At 44.8% G+C, this 24,687-nt stretch overlaps 1 protein-coding gene across 3 annotated transcripts in view; it reads left to right on the forward strand.

Annotated features, from left to right (window-relative positions):
• The window catches only part of PRR16 (proline rich 16), a 143,589-nt gene that overhangs the window by 19,290 nt on the left and 99,612 nt on the right, over positions 1-24,687 (forward strand). The window contains exon 1 of one of the 3 annotated variants that reach the window (XM_083577131.1): positions 9,528-10,346. The exons of 1 other annotated variant lie outside the window; for it this stretch is intronic. In XM_083577131.1, the coding sequence (XP_083433257.1) occupies positions 10,167-10,346 (180 nt within the window). In that variant the 5' untranslated portion in view covers positions 9,528-10,166. Of the gene's footprint in view, positions 1-9,527; positions 10,347-24,687 lie in introns of those variants that run through there. One more of the 3 variants, XM_083577132.1, reaches the window with a different exon arrangement.

Raw genomic sequence — 24,687 nt, forward strand, 5'->3', positions numbered from 1 at the left:
CAGTAGTTTATTCAGTATTCACAGAGAAAGACAAAGGAATGCTGTCTCTCTTAGATAATGGCACTCCAGGTAAAGTTCCACCCCCTCAGTCCAGTGCTGGATTTACGTATAAGCTAAACAAGCTATAGCTTAGGGCCCCACTCTCTTGGGGCCCCCCAAAAAAATTAAAGGGAAAAAAACCTGGATGTATACTTCCAAAATATAAGATAAAAAACAAATAAAATGAAGACGTGTGCATGCACACAAAAGTTTATACCTAAAACTACTCAGTTGGTCTCCAAGGTGCTACATTATAATTTTTTAATTCTTTTGGAAGGATTCTTTTAAAGACTTTCTTAGATCATATAACTTTTTTGAAGACTTGATTCTTTTAAGGGAGTTTTTAGGTTTTTTAAGAAGTGTCTTTTTATCTATCTTTTAAAAGAATTTTAAAAATTTATTTTTACTATGGTAGACCAATACGGCTACCTACTTGAATCTAGTAAAATGGCTTTAGATACCTATTAGGTCCATAAATTACCATATAGCATATATTTCAACACAAAAAACAGTGACAATTTGTTGCTGACAAAGGACAGCTGGGCATATAAAGGGCCCCATTACCTTCAGTAGCTTAGGGCCTCATCAAAACTAAATCTGGCCCTGCCTCAGTCCCTCCTGTTCTACATCACCCCTGTGCTGGCTGATCTGTGCTTTCTGCCTCTGAGCTTTCTGTTCTACCTCTCTCAATGCATGCCGGGTCCTGGGGGGGGGGGGTCAGGAACGCTTTCTAGAGACACTGAGTCTGTTGTCTGTCTCTCCCCGGTGCTTCTTCTTCTTGCTGCTCTCTCAATATTTCCCAGCTTCCCTCCTCTGCAGCCTCTGAACCATGACCTTCTGCAAACCACTGTTCTAAATCTATACTGTCCTCCTCTTCTCGGGAAGGTGCAGGAAGGGGAGGGGGCAGTCCCCACCATTCCTCCTCAGTCCAGCCCCTGACAGTCAGGGAGCAAACATTAGCTGTTGTCCTGTCCTGTGCCCCTCAGTGAGCTAACCTACTGCCTTCAGGTGCAGTAGGAGGTTCTGTCCTGGCAGCAGTGCTGAAGCATGATTTAACTGCCTGACCAATATGTAGGATTTAGGAGACTTTGCTGAAAGGCATATTCAAGTGTTGCTGGTCTTGTTCCTACTTGTAAAATGTAAATAGTGGTTTCCATGGATCAGTGCTGGAGAACCTATGAGCTTCCAGATGTTGTTGGACTCCAGCTCTTATTAACCACAGCCAGCATGGTCAGTGGTCAGAAAGAATGGAATATCTGGAGAGCCTCCGGTTTCTCATCCTTGTCACATGGGAATGGCATATAAACTGTACAGTACTTTGCATACCAAGGGTTTAATAAAGACAATTAAGCTTCCATATAGAGGTTTACTACTACAGATAGGCTTGGAAGAGATGATCATTGGGGCCAATTCCAACTCTACAATTCTATGAAATGGAAATCAGCCCTGAGTGCTCACTGGAAGGACAGATCCTGAAGCTGAAGCTCCAATACTTTGGCCACCTCATGAGAAGAGAAGACTCCCTGGAAAAGACCCTGATGTTGGGAAAGATTGAGGGCATAAGGAGAAGGGGACGACAGAGGACGAGATGGTTGGACAGTGTTCTCGAAGCTACCAGCATGAGTTTGACCAAACTGCGGGAGGCAGTGGAAGACAGAAGTGCCTGGCATGCTCTGGTCCATGGGGTCACGAAGAGTCGGACATGACTAAATGACTAAACAACAACAACATGAAATGGGTGATTTAGATATCACAAATGGGTTGTTGGCAACAAGCTTTTAGAACCTTCGCGATTTCCTGTGGAATGGGTAAATCTGGGTTAAATGAAATGCAGGGTGGCGTTTCGTTGCCAGTGTTGTTGCGTGAGAGAGGAACAAGCATGAGCAGCACTGATCCCACCATAAACGCCCATCTGGAAACACTTTGCAAGACGCGATGTGATGCGCATTCTCAGAGAAGGGAATTTCCATTCATTAGTCGTCATTTGCAGAAAGTGGCCCTTACAGGAATTCCTGTGAATTTTGCATGACATCTTTAAAAATGATTTAGAGGTTGGGAACTCATAGAAAAAGAAGCTGAATGGAAGTGAATGGAAAGGGTATGTTCGAATCCTTTTCTTATGTTGTGCATACTGCTGCCACGAGCTGTTCTAAGAGTGAATGATGCAAAAGGAACTAAATACAAGAGATGGCATGTTTATCTACCGTGTTTGTTTTTAAGGAGAACAAACTCTGTTTCCCCTCTCTTCTCTCAATAATGATTCAACGTTTTACCTTTCCTTCCCACATCCTTTTCCTGTTTTTACCCATTCAATCCTTTTTCCCCCCCTCCGCCTGCCCTGATTGTGCTGGTTTTGGATGGAATCCAGGCTGGGTTTCTCTGCAGAGCTCCAGATGTTTGCAATAATGTATGACTGAAGTGAATGCCAGTGGTAAAAGGATACTTTTTCACAGGAAATAGTTTGCATCTGACACCAACCAATTTCTCTTTGGGGAGAAAAAGAAGACGTTTGCTAGCTGACAGTTATGCAGTAAACAAAAACAAACCAGTGGCAAGATGTTTAGGAGATGTTTCTGTCAATTAATGCCATTTTAAAATTAATACACAAACATACACAATCCACTGAGAAATTCTCCTACGTGGGCTCCATTGTAATAAAAGGGAACCTTGCACAGCCGCCACTCATTTTAATGCAGCTTGTGTAGATTTTTTTCCATGAATTGTTCAAAGGCCCACCTAATTCATCATCCTGTTTCCTATAGCAGTGAACCAGCTGCCCTCAGGAAGTCCACAAACAGGAAATAAAGGCAATAGTCCTTTCCTAGTTGCCTCCATCCCAAGAACCATGATCATGCCTCTGAACATAAAGGTTGCAGTTAGTCATCATTGCTATAAAAATAATAATAATGGTTTCATTTATCTCTTCCTGCTCCCAAGTTACATGCAGTATAGCCTGTGGGTATCTCCAGATTTCATCCTTATTTGCTTGCACATTGGGGAGGCTAGATTATGTCCACTCTTTATTGAACATTCGTTCTAATTTGTTTGTGGCAAGTTTATATGACAATGAGCATTCATCCGGATTAGCTTGTGGAGGGTCTATACACTCTCCTGTCAATTGACCTTCAGTCTCACACTTTTTAATGCATTTTCTCATCACTTTTCGAGCTTCAAAAAGTCCAAGTTTTGTAAAGTGGAATTTGTGTTGGGTGGGTCACTTTAATCAACTTTAAGTGTGCAAACCTACATTTCCAGCACGCAACTTCCAGGTAAGTGTGCAAAGGATTGCAGGATACATGTACACCCCTCCCCCACAAATATCTCCCTTGTCAATATCTAAGTACAATAAACAAGTACAATAAAGTTCCAATAAATAAGTGCAAGGCTGTCCCAATACATTTTGGTGCCAAAGGTGGAATAGCAAATTCTTGCCCCTCCCCGCTCCCATTGCATACTACCAAAGGGCTGGCCAAGTTATTTAGCAAGTGAGGCACAAAATCCCTCATGAATTTGTCACCAAAACCAAGAATTCAAAAATAATAAATTTAAAAGTAACAAGTTTGCTGATAAATCAAGTGCCAGAGGTGGCTTCCTCACACCACCTAACGGCCATCTCTGAATAAGAGGATTTGGATGGGGCATAAATAGGTACCTGTTGTGTCAACACAAAGCAGGATATTTTGCCAAATTTCCAAGCAGATGCTTCAGTGTATATTTTATGATAGGGTATTAAGATTTTAAAAGCTGGGAAATAACAGAGTTAATCTATTCATGGCCCTTCTGGCTCCAACATAAGCTATTTAAAACCTGACATTTTTAGAAACTCAGGGATATTTATGTTTTACTAATATATTAGGCTGGTGCTCTGTGTTGAGTTGTCAAGACTTCCCGTCAATGAACTGTTGATAAGGCATTCTTCTGGGCTTGTCTTTTGATGCTTATAATTCTTTAAGGCTACCACGATGAAACACTTATTTTTATATCTTGCGGACTCTTATGTGAGTTCAAGTGCTTTGTGTCTCCAACATTTATTTAGATGTTTTAACATACCGCCTTTTGCGCAAGCTCAGGGTGGTTTACAGTAAAGCCAAATCAGGATTATTTATTTATTTATTTTTTTACAAAATAACAGATCCCTTAACATGTAACCAAATAAAGCTACAAATGAGAAGATCACATAGGTAAAGGTAAAGAACCCCTGGATGGTTAAGTCCAGTCAAACTTGACTATGGGGTTGTGGCGCTCATCTCGCTTCAGGCCGAGGGAGCTAGTGTTTGTCTGCAAACATCTTGAAAAAACTGCTAGGCTGGCAGAAGCTGGAACAGAGCAAAGGGAGCTCACCCCGTTGCATGGACTCGAAATACCAACCTTCTGATTGGTAAGCCCAAGAGGCTCAGTGGTTTAGATCACAGCGCCACCCCCTCCCTACAGAAAATCACATAAGCATATGAAGAACAACAATAGTGAAATATCATACAATTTTTGCTGCCCAATGCCTGCGAAAACAAAAATGTCTTTACCTTGTGGTGAAATTATGCCAAAGTGCCAAACAGGCATCCTTGGGGCATGCATTCAATTAAAAAAGGGCTATTCTGCCATTGCCACCCTCTGGTACTCCCCCTGGAAAAGGGACGTGGGTGGCACTGTGATCTAAACCACTGAGCCTCTTGGGCATGCCGATCAGAAGGTCGGCGGTTCGAATCCCCGCGACGGGGTGAGCTCTTGTTCCTCTGTCCCAGCTCCTGCCAACCTAGCAGCTCAAAGGCACGCCAGTGCAAGTAGATAAATAGGTACCGCTACTGCAGGAAGGTAAACAGTGTTTCTGTGCACTCTGGCTTCCATCACAGTGTCCCATTGCACCAGAAGCGGTTTAGTCATGCTGGCCACATGACCTGGAAAGCTGTCTGTGGATCTCGGCCTGAAAGTGAGATGAGCGCCACAACCCCATGGTCGCCTTTGACTGGACTTAACTGTCCAGTGATCCTTTACCTTTTTTTTTAACCTACTCCCCCTGTATTTTGTGATTTTACCTTTGTCCTAAGGTGAAGCTGTGTCCTTTTCAAATAGCATTTGGAAAAGGAAACCCGATTGCTGCTATTAGTAAAAAAAAATTAAAAAAAATATTTCCCACTTTTCACCATGTAGGTCTCAAAGAAGCCTTTTTAAAACAAAAATTACCCTCCTTCATTTTAAATAATGTAAGATCCATTTTGGTTCAGTGTACTTACCCAATGGTGCTAAACAGCTCAAGAATGTAAGAATCATCCATTGGCAAGTTTTATACAGTCCATTCGAGATCTTTCTTCTGTTTCAAATTGTGGAATTTTATTGATTTTTTTTATTGTAATTTTTTACTGCGTAAAAAACTCTACCTTCTGCCACGATGAGTGGGTCTTTCAGCAGAGATGCAAGAAATAGCTAGAAAAGTGTGGTAAAATAAGTAAATGGCTGCTTTCACTCCTTATATGAAAATTTAGACTAATAATTCTAAACCAATCAGGGCTTTTTTTCCCAGTTGGAACTCGCCAGAACTCAGTTCTGGCACCTCTCAGGTGGGCGCCATTGCCATTATAAGAGAACAAGGGAGGCATTCATGATGAGTTCCAGCACCTCTTTTTCGAGAGAAATAGCACTGAATACAATATATATCATGATTAATTGTGAAGTCCTGTGCACTGCTCCAAAGCATTTTAAAAATAATTATTTTATTTAAAAACCACCCACATAGAAAACAGGGAGTTTTGGTTGCTTACGCACATGCAGGTTTCAGAAAAAGTTTCTGGCAGCGACATGATTCATTAGCATTGCTGCAAGATGCAGTATTGATTCTTGCTTTGTAAAAGTGACAACTAAGAAGCTACTGAAACAAACACTTCATCAGCTGGGTTGCTTTACCAGTGTCTCAAACATCCAATTACTGATCAGCAGTAACTTTGGTTAGCTTAGCTCCTGTAAGCTAATGAGATCACAGCTGTTAATGGTCTGTTGTGTACAAGATATACTTAATGAGTGTTCATTAAACAGATTTTTGGGGTGAGCTTTTTGATACTTTTAGGAACCCAATAATGAAATTGCTGGAACAGGCCAAAGGCCTATCTAGTCCAGTATCGTCTTCACTTGTGATTCAAATCCAATGGCATTCAGAGACATGCTGCCTCTGACATGTAGCCAAAATACAGCCCTCATAGCTAGTAGCCGTTGGCTTATCCGCCATGAATTTCCCTAATCCTCTTTTAAAGCCATATAAGTTTAAAGCTGCCGCTACAACTTGTGGGGGCAAATCGCAAAGTTAAACTTTGTGCTGTGGTACTTTCTTTTGCCTGTTCTGACTCTTCTGTCGCCTTCTGCAAGACAATCTGCAGGAAGGCAGTTTGGATCATGGCCGTTTTGTCCTTTAAAGATCTTTCGAGCACATCAGAAAAAATGTCAACGAATCAACCAATATTTTTCAATAGCTGTTTTGTGTTCAAATTGCTACTCGAAATTTCAACATGGAATTATAGGTTGCCTCAGAAATATGCACATCTGTCTTTGTATGTGTGTGTATACCAGCTCTACAATGAGGGGAGTCATCTAATGAACTATATTAGTCAGTAGGAGAATTGTACCCAATTATTCATACTTTCTTGGAAAAGAGCCATACTGAAGCAGCAACAAAATGCTATACATATCTATTCAGAAGCAAGCTCTACTGAGTTCAGTAGGACTTACTTCTAACTAAGTGCAAAGGATTGAAGTCTTTGTGGGATTTACTTCTGATTTAGGGTTGCCATACGTCTGGATTTTCAATGATGGAATTAGTGTCTGAGGGGGATTTCGGGGCAACTCAATGCAGTCAGAACGACTATAGTTGTTTAAAGATGACCGCGAATACAGTGTAGCAAATTTACCAACTCTTACTGAGAACCAAAATTATGCAACTGTAACCTTTTTTGAAAAATATACGATCCCCAGCAGACATGTGGAAGAGTCTTTTACAGTCAATTTTACTACAAATCAATACAAGCCAATGCTCTCCAAAACGCCCCTTAGGATTGTGCAAGAGTAAAAAAACCTAGAATTTGGCAATAAATGTTTAATGTTGATAATATTTTAGTAATTTGCTCTTTAAATCAGGTAAGGTGCAGGTTACTGAGCCGGCTTGTCTAAATAGAACTATTCTGTTAGGAACATAGGAAGCTTTTTCGGTATTCTCAACATTGAAAAGTAGTGACTCTTCTGTGCGTCTTCAGAAATTCAGAGGGGATGGTAGTGGTGGGAGCTTTGGTGATGTGACAGCATTGGACCAAGGACCTTCTGCATACAAGTGATTTGTTCTACCACTGAGCTAAGACCCTTCTCCAGGATTTTGTGATGAAGTTGAATACAATCATTCATAATGTAAATTCTCTGACAACTGCACACACATCTTGTTATGTTTGGAGAAAAGGTTGAACCCCACAGAGGATTCTACCTTAATAAATGATCCCAACCTCCCATTTCCTTGAATTTCTGAAGTCCTGATACTTTGAAGATAGAAGCAAACTTCCCCATTGCATTTTCTTATCTTTCTATAACAGCTGTTTCATTTCATTTATCCAGGTCCTATTTCCTTGTGGTATTTTTCCAGTTTCCTGGAAGCTGTTGTCCTGTTCTCCACTTGTATCCCTCCTCTTTGCACACACAGATTCCTAGTTTCCCTTCTGTAGTTCTCATCAGATGTTCCTCACAGTTTTTCGGTGGCATCTCATTTGCCATTCCTTCGTTATATAGCACCAATTTTTATATTATCCATTTTTAACATTGACCAACTTTTTTATCTCTCCCCCACTTACAGTTCACATATAGCAGTGGTTCCCAACCTTTTTTTGGCCATGCCCCACCTAAGCATCTCTAAAATCCTGATGCCCACCCGCCGTGACATATAATTCTTATTATTCAAAAAGTGAACCCCTATTCACGTGGAGGAAGCCTAAAAGGCCATTAACTGTTAATAACTCATTCTCGAATTGTCCCCTTTAAAAATCAATTGCCCCCCTGTGGGGTGTGTGCCCCACATTGGGAACCTCGGACATATAGGAATTAACATCACAGGGGCTTTCTGCTAACATTTCACTTGGCTACTATCAAGACTAGAGTTACTATTTTGATGCCTCCGCAGCAGCCTATATTTCCTTATGAATTCCACCGAAAAGGCTCCTTATAGGAATCCAAAATGTCATTTGAAACCTACAGAATGTGACTGGACAGCCTTCAAGGCTGGGTCCACGGCAGGGGTGCCAACCTGAATAAAATATTGGGGTGGGGGGCAGGTAAGCCCCACCCTGCATTATCAGCCACACAAACCATTTGAACGGCAATGCCCATCAACTGGGAGTGGTGGTGGCGCCCCTTTGGGGGTGAAGACCCCTCAGAGTTGGCTCCTATGGTCCATGGGCATAGCCAGGATTTATGTTGGGTAGCAGGGCAGGACAGCCCACCTGTCATCATCCTCTTCCTGGCTTTGTCTAGCAGATTCAGTATGAAACGTCTCAAGAACAGCTGAATTACCCTGAGCGCTCAGAAAAAAAATCTGTCAAAACCTTTCTACAACTTCTGCTTTTAGTTAAGAATGCTTATTTATTTACTTGATTTTGTGGGAGGGGGCAACGTGTCCCCCTGCCCACGCCTGGGTCTTCTTTATCTCGCCCTGTTCCTGAATTTCTTTGCAAATCATGGGTGTAGGCAGGATTTATTTTGGGAAGCGGGCAGGCTTTATGTTGGGGGGGGGGTGCAGAACCGAGTTACCTGCGACACAATTGGGTTAGTTAAGTCTTTTTATTTATTTGCTTGATGGGAGGCAGCTGCACCCCCCCCGGTTACGCCCTTGTTGCAAGTGTTCCAATGTAGTTGCATCCCTCCCTTCCCCTTTTCTAAGGGATCTAATAATAATAATAATAATAATAATAATGGCCAGTGGGATCCCCCGCAGAGCTGTTGCCTCGCGATCCCGGCATTGGCACCGAGAGAAGTTTTAGAGGCAGTTCTTCCCGCGATCTGGCCGCCCCTCCGGGGGAAACGGAGAAGCGTGGCGCCAAATTTGGGCGACGAGTCCAACATTATTTCCCCTCTCCGCCTTCTCCCCCCTTTCGCCGCCGCGAGAGAAACGCGGGAAGGGAGCCTGCGATCTCCTCCGCACCGATCCACTCGCAAGATGCTCTCAGCCAATGGATCGAAGCGGGGAGCGCGCCCAGCGAGCAAGCGAGACCGGAGCGATCCCCCCCTCCCCCTAAAAAACAAACAAACCAAAACACGCGGGCGGGAAGCAGCGGGTCTTGCGCAGGGACGATCGCCGCCCCCTTCCTCCTCCGCCTCCCTTGGCGCCTTACGCACTCACACCTCTCCCCGCGTCGCCAGAGGAAATGAACAGTCTCCCGAGGCCTCTCCAGAGTGACTCTGGGCGAAACCATCCCGTCGCAAGGGGCGGGTGGGTTCTAGAGTCGACACACACGCGCGCGCGCAAGGCCCCCCCCCACCGTTTCCCCTCAGAGGCGGGAGGCAGTTTGAGAAAGAGCCGCGCTCGGTTTTTTTCTCTCCCTCCCCCCCCCCCCGCGCCACGCGCTCCGTGCAACATCCCGTCCAGCGCCGCTCGCTCGCCCGCCGTCGAGAGGATTAGGCGGGATTTGTGGGCTGAAGGCATGTGGCGAGGGCTCTGAGGGGGGTGGGAAAAAAAGCCCCGCGGGGTTGTTGTTTCCCCCTTCTTCCCCGCCCGCCTCCTGGGCGAGCGGAGCGCCCTGCATGTCTGTGTCGCTCGGCGAGGGAGGGAAGCAGGCAGCAGGCAGGCGCAGGCGCAGCGCCCGCCCGTCCGCTCGCCTGCCTGCAGCCCGGGCTCCCTCGCTCACTAGTGCAGTTGCCGGGGCGTTGATGGCAGCGGCGGAGCGCGCCCGGAGCACGACGGCAACGCCGCCGTCGCCTTGGGCCCCCGAGCCCAACATGGGCAGCCGGCGCGGAGGCAGCAGCAGCAGCAGCGGCGGCCGCAGCGGCAGCTCCGGGGCCCCTCAGCGGCGGGACGGCGACGGGCGCCGTGGCCCCTCGAGGGCCAGCCAGCTCTCCTGACCTGCCTGCCTGCCGCGCTCTCCCCCTCCTCCCCCGGCGCTCCCCGCCGAAGAATGTCCGCCAAGTCCAAGGGGACCACCTCCTCCTCCGCCACCTCGTCGTCCGTGTCGTCTCCGGCCGAAGGGCTGCCGGCAGCCTCCAAAGCCAAGGTGAAGGAGCAGATCAAGATCATCGTGGACGATTTGGAATTAGTCCTGGGGGACCTGAAGGACGTGGCTAAGGAGCTGAAGGAGGTGAGAGGGAAAGAGGGGGGGAGAGACAGAGGAGGAAAAAAAGAGAGAGAATAAACACCACCACCCCCTCCGATCCGATCTGTGTGCCTGCGGGAGAGGATCGGGCAGAGTCCGGCCCCTTTCCCCCCCAGGCGGGACCGGCCCAACTCTTGGGCAACTGTGACAGGCGGCCGGAAGAGCCGCCGTCTCCTAAGCCGGCGTGGACCGGACTGCGCCAGACTTGTTACACTTTCGAGTCTCGCCTGGCCACCACGAGCGATCAACTAGTGGCTCCGTCTTTGGGAGCGACGGGGTGGCGAGTTGGGGGGTGGGGGTGGGTTTGGGGATGGAGAAGCCCAGCCAGTCGCTTCCTATCCGCGGGGCTCGGGGTGCCGGATCGCCTTGCGCCAAGAAAGCTACCTCTCCTTGATCTTACTAACCCTCCGTGGGGGTGTGGGGGGTGTGATCGAGACGGGGCGGCGCGCAGGCTTTGGGGTTGCCCACCTCTTTGGGATGACTTATGAACAGCCGAGAGGACTCCCCAAAGCCATCCCCGGGCGCGGATGGGAGTAGCTTGGGACGTGGGGTGGGGGGGGGGAGAGGAAGAGGCTGCGATGCTTTGCCCGGCACCACCCACCCACCCCATTCCGCCCACTCCAGAGTTTGGTTTGTAAGTGGCGGGGAGGAGGGGGCAGGAGGAGGAGTTGTGCCTCTCCATCTTTTCGCGTAAAGGGCTGTGTGGGCATATCTCCCCTCCCTCCCTCTCTCTCCTGCTTCCCCTCCCCACCCCAGATCTTGGGCTCCAGATTTAGCGTTTAGTCATTGCATTAACTAAGGAGATGCTTCCTTCCCTGACAGCAGCGACGCCGCTTCACGCCTTTGGTTCCCCTCCCCTCCCCTCTTTTTTCCGAGGGTGGTTATTTCTGTGCTTTCTTCTGCCGGCTGTTATTTTTAGGAGGTTGGGGCGACGTCGCCGCTTGGAGCTTGTCAAAGTAAAGTTCCTGCGTAGAGCAAAAGGGGAGATTCCTTGCAGGGAGAGAAGGGGGCAGGGAAAGCTGGCAGTCTAGGCCTGGGAGGGATTCTGCTAGGTTTTGGATACTCCTGCTTTCTTCCCAGATCCCACGGCCTCAACACAGATGGTGTCTTCTGTGCAGGAATTGACTGTGGTGATCCTCAACGCCTTAATGCCAACCCTTAAGGATCCGCAATCCTTACATGCAGGCACAAGGCAGAACTCTGTTTAGTCTGATGACTCCATCAACACTGTGATCTAAATACATTTGTACTTGCTTTTTCATTGCAAACATAGTTTCATCGGCATCATTTCCCCAAACTTCATCTAGTAGGATGGTTGGATGTGATCTTTGTAGAATTTGAAGGTGGCGGGTGCTTTTCTTTCTAAAATGGACTTTTATAAGACTTGGACCTTTTGTTTTCGTACTGATGGTTACAGGTTGTGACAGATGATGGTGTTTTTAGTTCAGTGGAATCAGAAGAAATCTCCATGTACTTATATATTTTTTATCAACAACTGTCAAAATTCAGCAGGCTGCATCCCCTCGTCTTCATCAGAGAAATATGTACAGGGTGAGCTGGGATCTTGGTAGCTCCGAGAGAAAGGTTGTGGAGAGCAGCAGGCTGTTAGTTCCTATTCATCTTGTTTGATGCCATAAACTTGGAGTTCAGCATCCTGAAGCTGGTCACTGAGTTGGACAGGTCTGAATTACAAGAGTGAATTAAAAAATGAGTTGCTGGTACAACTTGAGAATTATTAGGCAGAGGCTATAACCCGTATTAGGAAGTCGGTCCCAGTTATTGGGATTTCCTTCTTAGTAAACATATATAGGATTGGACTCTCAAGGTATCAAGGGTGGAGAATGGACCAGTTTTGCAAACACCAAGAGACACTTCCCACATTTGGAAATATAATTGCCAGAAATGTCTGGACTTCCCTTTTCAGGCCTGAAACACAGAGCCAGTGCACAAAATATCTATTTGTCTCATATAGTTTAGGAACCAATGTAATATTTCCTTAGCCATTGGCAAATGTCAGCTCCTATAGCTTAATTTGCAGGCAGAATGCAATTACTGTGTTGGATGCTCTGAAGTAGCAAAACATTGCAATTCAAATAACACAACTTATCTGTCCATTTTGGAGATTCCTCAGATCTTTATTAGTTTGTGTGTGTGTGTGTGTTGCACAACTGGTGGACAGATGGTGGGATTAGAAGCTGAAATTCAAGTCTGAAGCACGTGTGCGTTGCTTTGTAATCCTGTACATTACATTATACAAGACCCTCTCTCTCCTGCCCCCGTTTCCTAATTTCATAGAGGTTTAACAAGATTTTTTTTCCCCTAAGGGAAACAAATTGCTCAGAAACAAATTTTCATTTCCTGCAGAAAGCTGTATGAAGGATCAGAAATATCCTTTTTTTACCCTACCAACTCCACTTTCTCTACATTTCTCCTTGCAGATATGCCAATAGCTTGTTATCTTAATGTGCATATTCTGTCTTCCAAGTATTTGTGGGTGTTTGGTATTTTTATGTGAACATGTAACACACACAGATATACAATCTGTGGCATTGGAGCCTCATATACCCCCTCCAACCTCATTTTATATCTTCTGAAGCTGCCCTTTCTTTCATTCTGTCCCATCAGAATTCCCTTCTTCCTTCTTGCTCATTTCCTTCTTATTTTTCCTTGCCTTTGAGCATGGTCTCCCCCCTCTCCTCCTCCAGAAGAACTGAACAGCCTAGTGTTTTGTTTGAGAAATATACATTGATATAGATTGAGCTGCATTGGTTTGTTGATCAGAACTGGATGAATAGGCAGTCCACAAATGAATTGTATAAATAAATAAGCAAATAATACTAATAAAAGCACTCTGAACATTGAATGGAAAGTAACTGCATCCTATGCAGTGGGACTTCCTTCTAAGCAGACCTGAACAGAATTGGGAATTCTAATCTGAGGTAGCCATGGTGAAAATCAAAGAAGTCCAATATTTTTTCTGGGTTAGTTAATCCAGAACACTTTTGTCTGAGGCTCCATTTATCACTTGAGTTTGGCTCCACCCCTTTATGGCATGCAGACCTTGACATATTTTCCCTGATGGAATGTGGCCCTTGACAGGCAAAAAAATGATTGCCCTCCCCTTGGCTTACAGTAACAATATTCTCTTTAAATTTCAAGGAGTCCGTGGCTTTTACAATAGTTCATAGTATTTTAGGATCCGGAAAGAGTGCCTTATTTTCTCAGACTTTGTTCTGTTTCTGGAAGTGGAACTCTTAGGTTTAGGTAAGCAGATTTGTTTAATATCATCGGCTGCATCTCTGAGAAGAACAACAACAATGAACAACAATTTGTGGCCTTTGCTGCTCGCTGCCCAGAGTAATTGTTTATGGCTGCAATAGTTTCATGGAAGAAGTGAAGCTACAGCGCCTGTTAGGAAAGGCTTGTAATGACTTTATGCACCTAAAGCAGCATGTTTTCCTTTTTTTAAAATGCTAGTTACTGTTGGAAGATAAAGAACACTGTTCATTAGTTCACAGCTCATGTCTTGTCTTATGTTTTCTTTGAAATCCTGAAGTGCCTGACTAATTTTTCCTTTTTTTAAAAAAAACCCTCTTGCTGCACAAGCAAGACAGCAACAGAAGTGTGGTCTTAACTTCCAGATTTTGCATTTACATATTATATTTTATTTACAGTCCACGTTCCTCCATGGAAGTCAGGGACACAGTGTCTGTAAAGTGTCCAGGTGACCTCCCATCTCGGCAACAAACCCAGATTAGTTTAGCTTCAGTAAGATTGTAGCATAACTGTGCCTTCAGGCCATGCCCCAAAAGCTGGCTTTGGAAGTGAAAAAACACATCTTTCACTCTTTTAAAAAATAGGCTGCCCTTCTGTTTTGTTCAAGAGGTTGAGTTGGATCTAGGGAGTCTTATCCCAATGAAGGAAGTACCTTTGGAACCACCCACTGGAAATCAAGATTCTGTGGGAGTGGGTAATCAACCAAGTCGTACACTGAAATTAATTAAAAGCTCAGTTAGTCTTGTCCGTTAACTTCAGTGGATCTGAATAAATACCGTTCAGTTCAGGCATAGAACATCATCAGGGCATTTTGCTTCTCTCTGTAATGATAGCATCTCTGCCTAACACAGTTGAGAGGAATAAGGGTCAGCCCATTCAGGGCCATAGTTCATAGAGAAGAGGTCCCTACCTTACTGAGAGTTTGAGACCCATTGGATCCCTGTACCGGGTTTAGCTGGCCAGTTGAAGCCATTCTCAAGGTGTGGCCACTGTCACATGCTGAAAGTTTCTAGGAGTCATAGGTGAGAGCTGAGTGCAGGATGGAGACCAAAGGTGGACAAACTACTCTAGAAGGAGCACAACATGCCCCCCACCAGAGGTACTGCCCCCTCCTCTAACACCCCTAACATCCCTGGTTGTGGTACCACTTAGCATAGCAGTGTAGTGACAGTTGTGACAGAGTCATCTTCAGGCAAAGTAATGTCAGAAATTTAGACACCTGGTTGGAAGAGAGCTGTATGTGCTGCCTGGTTCTGCAACATAGGAGTGATGTTGGCTGCCCTTGGAGGGAGTCTTCTGAATCTGAAGAGCCCAGCAAAGCCATGACAGATGAAATGGAGACTTCTTTAATCCAGTTTGCCATGTAAACTTGACAGTGGGGTTGGGGCCTGGCATGATGGTGGCCTCATACTTCTGGCCAATTAAGAACTGACATACATTAAGACCATTTGCACATTAAAATATTAATGTGCACATTCTGCATATAGCTTAACTCCATTATACTCATTTATTGATTTATTATATGTTCCTATGAATGTAATGGACTTAATCCCTTGTCTTTAGGATTCTAGCTTAATGGCACTTGGCTTCTAAATCAACAAAAGAATATTTAGGGGTTTTTTTTTAAGCATATTGAGTCACCATAATTCAGGCATGTACCTTGTTTTGTTTTTCTGTTGACATGCATTGCAGCTAGACAGATGTTCATCTTTACCTTCAAAATAATTCCCTCTGCTTTTCCCTCCTAAAAATGTGTTAGCTGTACTTTTAAAGTGGAAACACGTCTGGTTCCACTGAACAATTTTGAAAATGGTACCTACTTACCCATGAATACATACAGGAAGTATGGTTTCTTTTTTGCTGTTCCACGTGGTAAAGAAGTGAACCGACACCCTTTTAAAAAGGTCATTTGATTTTGATGGCACATTGCATATTCATGGTAGAGGATAAGGAGGGATCATAGAATTATAGAATCATACAACTGTAGCGTTGGAAGAGACCCGGAGGGTCATTCTGTTCAACCCCCTGCTATGCAGGAATCTCAACTAAAGCATCCATGACAGATGGCCATCCAACCTCTGCTTAAAAACCTCCAAGGAAGGAAAGTCTGCTACCTTCCACAGCAACCCTGAACATAGATTAATCGCCAGGAAAAGGGGATCTGAAGACCTTGGGATGCAAATGCCACAATTGTACTGCCAGGAAGCATTCCACAAGAACAAGGAAGGGATTTACTGGGACCCAGGATGTGAGCAGATAATTAGGAAGGCAGACAGCCATTTCAACCGATCATTTTATTAGAAATGTAAGAAACTGTCTTATACTAAGTCAGACTGTTCGTTCTTCTAATTATATTGTCAGTACTGACTAAAAGTGGCTCTTAGGTGTTTTAAGTCCTTCCCAGCCCTACCTGAAGATGCCAGGAACTGATCTAGAGACATTTCTGCATGCAAGGCATGCGCTCTGCCGCTGAACATTATCTGCGCTGTAGACAAGAGGGGTGTACAGGCCAGGGGAGCAGCAGAACGTTTAGTCCCCAAGCTACAGAAAGATGTTCACAATTTACAGCAGAGCTTTCCAAACTGTGTGTCATGAAATGTTAGTGTGTCGGTTGCAGTATGTAGGTTTGTCGCTCTCACCCTTCCTGGAGCTGGAAAGGGGTGTGTGTCTAAAATGATGCATGTCTAAAAAGTGTGTCACCAACATGAAAAGTTTGGAAAGTTCTGATTTGCAGGAGAACCATGGCACAATTTAAACATAGTTGCACAAAAAGGAATCTTGATACTGTAACTTATTATTGCATGTATAAAGTGTTGCTTCCAACTACATTCTGACTGTTACTAAGACTGTCATAAACCTAATTGAACTCAATCGCATTGACTTCTAAGTTGCAGTGTAAACCACTGATGGGAAACCTGTGGCCCTCCAGATGGTGTTGAACTTCATTTTCCATCAGCCCCCAGCAGTATGGGGAGTGATTAGGAATGATGAGACTTGTGGCAACATCTGGTAGGCCATAGGTAACCCATATCTCTTGAATGCCAATAGGATAATCTGAGTTGGGATATGGTGTAGCAGTTTGAGAAAGGTTTAAATCTCAGACAGGTAGATGCCAATGCTTCGGGAAGTACCGTATTTTTTGCACCATAACACTCACTTTTTTCCTCATAGAAAGTAAGGGGAAATGTCTGTGCGTGTTATGGAGGAAATGCCTACGGGTGGCATGCCTATGGATTTTCCTCTAAAAACTATGTGCGTGTTATGGTCGGGTGCGTGTTATAGAGCGAAAAATACGGTACTTGTCTTTGAAGGTTTCCTCCTAGAAAGGCCATGTATAGGGCAGAGAATACTTCTGGGAAACAAGGCCTATTGAGGAGGATGAGTCTTAACTGTGGTGTCTAAGAGGAACTGGACATAGAGGAAAGGGTTAAATTTCCTTCATGAGCACAAATAACCTCATGTATGAGATAAGTCAACAGGTGCAAGGTCAGCCAAGCCAGTTGCTATGGCAACGGCCCAGTGCCATAGTTGGAAGCACTGATTGCTCACTCCCCACCCGCTCAACTGTACTGGACTGCAACACAGCACTCCTCGATAAGCAGGGAATGGGAATTCCACCATGTGACCTGCTTTTCTGCAGACTTCAGTCTACAACTGAGGATGTCGATTAAACTCCACATAAATCCCAGATTAAAAACTATTGTAAAAAAACCCCACTGTTGTGAAAGAGGACATTTTGTGAGAATCTACTGCAAGAAAAAGGAAATATATACATAAGATCTTAGGATCTTAACCCTTCAGTCTCCGTTCCCTATTGAGACTAACCTTAAACATTGAACTGAATTCCACTATTTACCCTCTTCCACTTCATCCCATACCTCTGTTTCTTCTCTCCATGTTCAATTTTACACAGCAAGCTCCCTGTAATAACACTCAGTGTTTTGGTTCTTGCGCTTTAAATTCTATGTGCCAGGTATTAAGTACATACTAATAGTTAATAGGATCTGTGAGCCAGTGTGGTGTAGTGGTTAAGAGCGGTAGACTCGTAATCTGGGGAACCGGGTATGCGTCTCCGCTCCTCCACATGCAGCTGCTGGGTGACCTTGGGCTAGTCACACTTCTCTGAAGTCTCTCAGCCTCACTCACCTCACAGAGTGTTTGTTGTGGGGGAGGAAGGGAAAGGAGAATGTTAGCTGCTTTGAGACTCCTTCGGGTAGTGATATAGTGGGATATCAAATCCAAACTCTTCTTCTTCTTCTTCAAATATGAGCTAAATCAGTGACAAAGATAAAGAGTATTATGTAATTTTGTCAGAATGGTACAGTAGGAAGTTTCCATTCTCAATTATAACTTAGCTTTTTCAGAATTCATTGTGAATTTGCTTGACCTGTTCTGTAATATGCTGTTTAGGTTTTTTTTCACTTTGAAACATAATTCTATCTGTCGCTTGTCAGTTTCCAACCCATTTCAAAAATACTTGGCTGGGCTTCATGAAGAAGTATTGGACTGATTATGCTTTCTCTATTAGGCATTTAATCTCTAAAGAGATCTGGAGTTTGTGCATGCTAAATCTCCTAGAAATCTAGGTTCTCCATTAGAGGAATTAAATATAGAACGTTGTGTAAGTTCAGTTCAAAGCTCCACCATCAAAGTGTTCTGTTGGTGAAGTCTCCGGTAACGTCAGTATTGTGCTTTCTTGAAACATTTGATCTCTGTCCCATGCTGTCTGAATTGCCAAGAGCAGCGGCTTTCAAAGGTTGTTGTGATGGGCCTCCCTACATTGGCACTTCCAACTGAAAATAGTTTAGAGATTTTCTAAATCAGCGTCATAGTGCAGCAGCCCCATGCTGTGTAAACTTCCTAGAAACATAGAATTTTAGAGTTGGAAAGGACCGCAAGGGTCATCTAGTCCAACCTCCTGCAATGCAGGAATGTTTGCCCAATGTGGGGCTCAAACCCTTGACCCTGAGATCTCATGCTCTACTGAGTGAGCTATCCCAGCTTCTGCTGGCTTGTGGCCTGGCCGGGGTCACTTGGAGGTTCCATTAGTTCAGGGGTCGCCAAGGTTTACCTTGCCTGGGCTGGTTCACTCCAGCGGAGATCCCTCTGTGGGCTGGATTGCGTGTGTGCGTGAGCGAGCACGCCCGCGATTTACAGCGTCTGTGCAGACGTGATTTTCGGCATCTGCGCATGCGCAGATGCAATTTCCGGCACAGCGGAAGCGAGTCCCTGCGCCACGCTGGTTTAGCACAGTGCGTGGGTTCTCACCAAGCGGCTGGCTTGGTTTGGGGGCAGCTTGTGGGCTGGTTAAACACTTGTGGCCCATGGGCCTTAGGTTGCTGACCCCTGCACTAGTGTGACTCTGTCTCAAGCCCAGTGGCAGCTCTGTTGTCCTGTCACTATGTGTTTTGCATATGGGCTGCACTGCCCAAGGCTTGGCCCGTTCATAGAAAATGAAATTTCTTATCACATGAGTGGAGAAGCTCTGGCCTACGAGCCTGATTAATCCAGCTCTGGCCTGTGTGGCTGTTTTATTTCCAGCCATGCCTACCTGCCCCACACCTAATGCCATGCCTCCAGCTGTCAAAAGTTGGTTTGTGTGGGGTGGGAGGAGCTATGGGTCTAGTCCACCAGGCAGATCCACTTCCCCATCCCTGCCTTAGCGTGCAGACCTTCACATTACCATGGTTTGGGAATTAGAAAGGTCAATAGAAAAGTCACTAGCCATGGAACAATTCTGTACTTCTAGTTCCTGAGAAGAGTGACACGGGTGGCGCTGTGGTTTAAACCACTGAGCCTCTTGGGCTTGCCGATCAGAAGGTCGGCGGTTCGAATCCCCGCGATGGGGTGAGCCCCCTTTGTTCGGTCCCAGCTCCTGCCAACCTAGCAGTTCGAAAGCACGCCAGTGCAAGTAGATAAATAGGTACCACTCCAGCGGGAAGGTAAACAGCGTTTCCGTGCGCTGCTCTGGTTTCAGTGTTCCGTTGCGCCAGAAGCGGCTTGGTCATGCTGGCCACATGACCCGGAAAACTGTCTGCGGACAAATGCCAGCTCCCTTGGCCTGTAAAGCCACATGAGCACCACAACCCCAGAGTCGTCTGCGACTGGGCTTAACTGTTAAGTGTCCTTTACCTTTACCTTTTTTAGTTCCAGAGAACAGGGAAAATCTGTCCTATTTCACCAATAAACACCCACGGTCTGTTAGGGAAAGGTGGAGTTAGGGCTCATTTTGTGGAGGGAGTAAGATGGTGCATACCATCTTCTCATCCAGTTAAGATACATTCTCAACCTCCAAGGTTCAGAAAAAGATTAGATAGTTTTGGTGCTTGGCAAAAATGCACAATTTCCCCATGCACATTTTTGCTACTTGTGCAGACTGAATATGTACTTCAGATACTTTAGAAATATGAGCTTGTGGAAAGGAGTGAATGAATTAAACAAAATAAAGTGAAATCATAGTACAGACTTGTGTTTAGTCTACTGACATTGTCATTTTCCAGGCTTTCTTCTTTCCATACAGAATTTGCTGAGAGTGTCATGCGTATTTCGGTTTTTCCATTTGATTTTCTTGCGTTGCATCACATCACATGGCAAATACTTCTGTGGATATCAAACCTCATCAGCCTGAACAAATTCTTGAAAGTTATTTGTGAAATATTTGCATAACTTGTAATAAGCAAGTGAATGAGATTTAGCTTTTTATCAAAAGGGAGCAGACATGGTAGCTGTTGCCAATAATTTACAGAGATTGATCCAAAATAGAGGATATCTAGACTGTATGGTATGCAAGAAAAATAATGGCTACTGTGCATAATTATTTTGGCTTCATGCAAGCATTGCCTACGCTTGCAATTTGTTCAGTTGACTGGCTGCCATTAAACCTGTGGTTTCTGTGCATCACTGAATTTTCCATTTCCGCCTCAAACTTGCTATATTTTGATTGATTTAGTGAATATTTTTCTATGTCTTAAGCTACTGGCTCTTCCACTTCAATAGCGACTTAAAATGGGAAATGCTGACATTGACTGAGAGACAGGAACAGGTTGTATCTCACATGAAAAATAAAACAAATCAGTATATGTTCTTCTGGTGTGGGTTCTTCTAGTGTCCAATACTTTTTATATGGACCAAATAAAATACATTTAAATGGGTCAAAACCTTGAACCCAGATAAATAATGAAAAAATAGGTGGGGGATAGGAAAGTCTGGGATGGGAAAGCAATGAGAGGAAATGGTGGTCATTTCTCAGCAGCTGTAGTTCCTGCTAGTTGTGATGACCAGCTGCAGGGGAAGATAACATGGGTGGTTAGAGCATGGTGCTGACAACGCCAAGGTTGCAGGTTCGATCCCCATATGGGACAGCTGCATATTCCTGCATTGCATGGAGTTGGACTAGATGAGCTTTGGGGTCCCTTCCAGCTCTATAATCCTATTAATGATCTTTTAAAGATAGGATGTACTCATACTAGCACCCAATAGGGTGATTTCACCCATGGGGCTGAAATCACAGTGCTTGGCATTGGGAAAAGATACATGAAGTCTTAGGATGGGATAATATGAATGGAGATATTGATGACAAATTTCTGGCTCAGAAATGTCACAGGAGTGGATAGCGCTCACCTCCATCAGGGGTTGCCAGCATAGCATCCATAGGCTCTTGCGTGCCTGCCAGTGCCTCCTATGGTACCTACAAAAGGTCTCAGTCAATATTCCATCAAAAATCCACAATGCATGAGAGACTGTTCAGTCTTCCTGCTCAATTCCTGTTTGCATTCCCTCTCCTACATTGAAGGCACCCACAAAACCTGCCAACCTTTTATCGGATGCCAGGATTGTACATTTTGTTTTATGACGCCCTCCACGACAGCTGTTTTGTGACTGGTGCCCACTGTACTCTTTAAAAAGAATCCAAATTTGCCCACTGTTTCAGAAAGGTTGGCAATGAATGCCCTAAATTCTTCACATTTAAATCTGAGCTGCAGAAGAATTCCATTTCCCCCCAAGCCCACTGCCCTCCTGGTTTTCCTGGCTCCTGCAACTCTGGCAACGGCAAGCTCCCTTTCCTGGTATATGATGTGCTGTCAAGCATTGCACCAGATATTTTTTTTCTCAGGAGCTAGGAACATCCCCATTAGTAATTTGAAAAACTACCTTTCCAGTGTCCACTTGTAGCCAGTGTGCTGTGTGGTGGACATAGCAGTGCGTCAGCAGTGGCGTAGCGTGGGGGGTGCAGGGGGTGCCGGCCGCACTGGGCGCAACATCTGGGGGGTAGGGTTAGGGGGCGCAAATCCACGGGTTAGGGGGTGCAAATCCACGGGTTAGGGGGCGCAAATTACTTGCCTTGCCCCGGGTGCTGACAACCCACGCTACGCCACTGTGTGTCAGGCACTGGAGAAGGGGTGAGATATGCTGCCACTATTAAAGCCAGCAGCCACAAAAAAACATGTGGGGTAGGGGTTTGTGAGGGTAGGGAGCAGGAAGGGACCTGGAGGCTCCAAACTGTGTAGTACAGTTCAAACCACTTGAATATGACAGGGGCTGCACCAGGGTTAGAAATTCAGATATGTAAGCTGGGTGGCAAATGGCTCCTTAAACCAGGGTTACAATTGCCAAAACGGAATGGCTAATTGCAGTTTTTTTGCCAGGCGGCTCAAAAGTCGCATTGGTTCCTGGAATCCATTCTGATTGTGCAGATAAAATATAACAGTATTCGTTAAGGGATGCGGGTGGCGCTGTGGGTTAAACCACAGAGCCTAGGGCTTGCTGATCAGAAGGTCGGCGGTTCGAATCCCCACGATGGGGTGAGCTCCCATTGCTCAGTCCCTGCTCCTGCCAACCTAGCAGTTCGAAAGCATGTCAAAGTGCAAGTAGATAAATAGGTACCACTCCGGCGGGAAGGTAAATGGCGTTTCGTGTGCTGCTCTGGTTTGCCAGAAGCGGCTTGGTCATGCTGGCCACATGACCCGGAAACTTTACGCCGGCTCCCTCAGCCAATAAAGCGAGATGAGCGCCGCAACCCCAGAGTCGGCCACGACTGGACCTAATGGTCAGGGGTCCCTTTACCTTTACAGGTTGTGTTGCTAGTGTGTGAAAACAGTCAAGATCCAAGGATCCCCAGGCATGCACCTCCAGATGGTAGAGATGCCAGGTGCCATCCTGGCATCTTCACTTGGTTGCAAGTGGCCAATAGCTAGGTGCAAAATGTGCCTGGCGAATTTTGAATGCTGCACTGATTCAGAGTCAATCTTACTTGAGCCATGTGTGGGGTAACTGCAATATGAAGAGCAAGTAGAGTTATTTTTTTAAAAAAAAATATATCTTCCCCTGGTTACATTATGGAAGAGTTGGACTAGCGATTATCTGGGCATTGTAAAATAGATATTGCCTTGGCCTGCAAGTTGATGTTCTGCTATACTTGCTGTGATGCATGCCATCAAGTGACCCAGCATTGCCTGCGATTTACCTTTGGAGTTGCATGGTTTCTGGTGGAGATGACATTCTACGCAAAACAGTTGTTTATTGTGGAAGAGGAGATGGGTCAGAATGCAAGAGCACACATTTATATCACTATGGCTGCTCATAGCATAATCAAAGATCTTGCAGTATACTCTTGTTCTTACTGTGTATCATCTACAACAACAGTTAGTAACAGGTCATAAGTCTGTCATAATATGTGCCTTTTTTCCAGGTATTTTATGGAAGAAAGATTTTGTGGAACAAATGTATTGGCAAGCTGGATGCATCCTGCAGACCATACGTTGCTTACCCTTAATGTACAGAAATCCATGCTTCAAGTTCAGGCAGTAGTGGTTACACCGTATCATCCTGATTCTTCACTGATGTAGGCTTTCTGGACAAGTTTGAATTGGAAATTGGGATTCCCCCCCCCCCCCCGATGCCCCAGAGAGTGATCTAATTTAGCGTGTTTATTTTACATGTGTTTAGTAGACAAAATAAAAAACCTACATCACTTCTGATCTTGCAGCAGTGTATGTAAACCCAGAGTAGAACTGAGATGCTTTGGCATCAAATTTACACCTAATCCAGAGATTAGATTAGTTTTAGTCTGCACTTCATACTTGGTATTATGTAGTTTTAAGTACACCGTTACCTTGAGATGTTTGGTTGAAAGGCAGGAATAAATAATATAATGTTCAGGAGATGTGTGATCCCACAACTTCTGTCTTATACACTTCCATTCTTTAATCCAATACTCTGTGGTTTTAAGAAGTAACTTTTGTCACTGCATTCTTAGTAGTCATTTTTATTTCTTTATAGCTCATTTGGAACTGTCTCTCAATCAGTTGAAACTGATTGAGGCAAGGTGCAGAAATGCAGATTATAACAGGCACGTTTTGTGCCTTTCAAGTGGTTCCAGTGGTGATTGGTAGTTAACTCCAATGAGGATTGTGTTTGCTTTTAGCCTAGCTGTTTAAAACCCAATAGTGAATTTTGTATGTGTGTAAAGATGTTGCTAATGATTACGTTTATGCACAGCTCATTTTTATATTCTAAGATCTATCAATTACATGCAAAGTTTAATGATGCACTCTTGACTCCTTGTGACCTTTGTCTGAAGGACATCTCATTCTTATATGTGGTGATGTTAAAATTACCTTTCTTTTCTGCATTCCTCTACTGCTTATTAAGACGTCATTTTCTTCCTGTTCCATCAGCTAATAATATTTTTGACAGACACCTGAAGAGCAAATACTTCCTGGGTTTTGTTGAGACCCACACATCTCATCTTGTGAAATATCTTCCGACCTCTCTTTGGATGCTTAGGGACAGCTTCATTATATGTGGGAGCATGCTAAGAGGGCAGTAGTATGAAATTCTTCCAGGTGTGCAGCAATATTAACATAAAACAGAGATCACGAACAGTCTCTGACCTCCCCGTTCATATTTATGATGATCATAAGCACATGTGTTGCTAAAGTGAAGCTGAGCGAAATCGTTTTGCCCCTTCTGTGCTTCAGTCTTCAAGGGCTTTTAGTTCCACTATCATGCTATTTTGAAAGGAAAGGACCAGCGTATATGTTTGGTGCAG

The sequence above is a fragment of the Podarcis filfolensis genome, assembly GCF_964270895.1.
Source record: "Podarcis filfolensis genome assembly, chromosome: 11".
NCBI lineage: Eukaryota > Metazoa > Chordata > Lepidosauria > Squamata > Lacertidae > Podarcis > Podarcis filfolensis.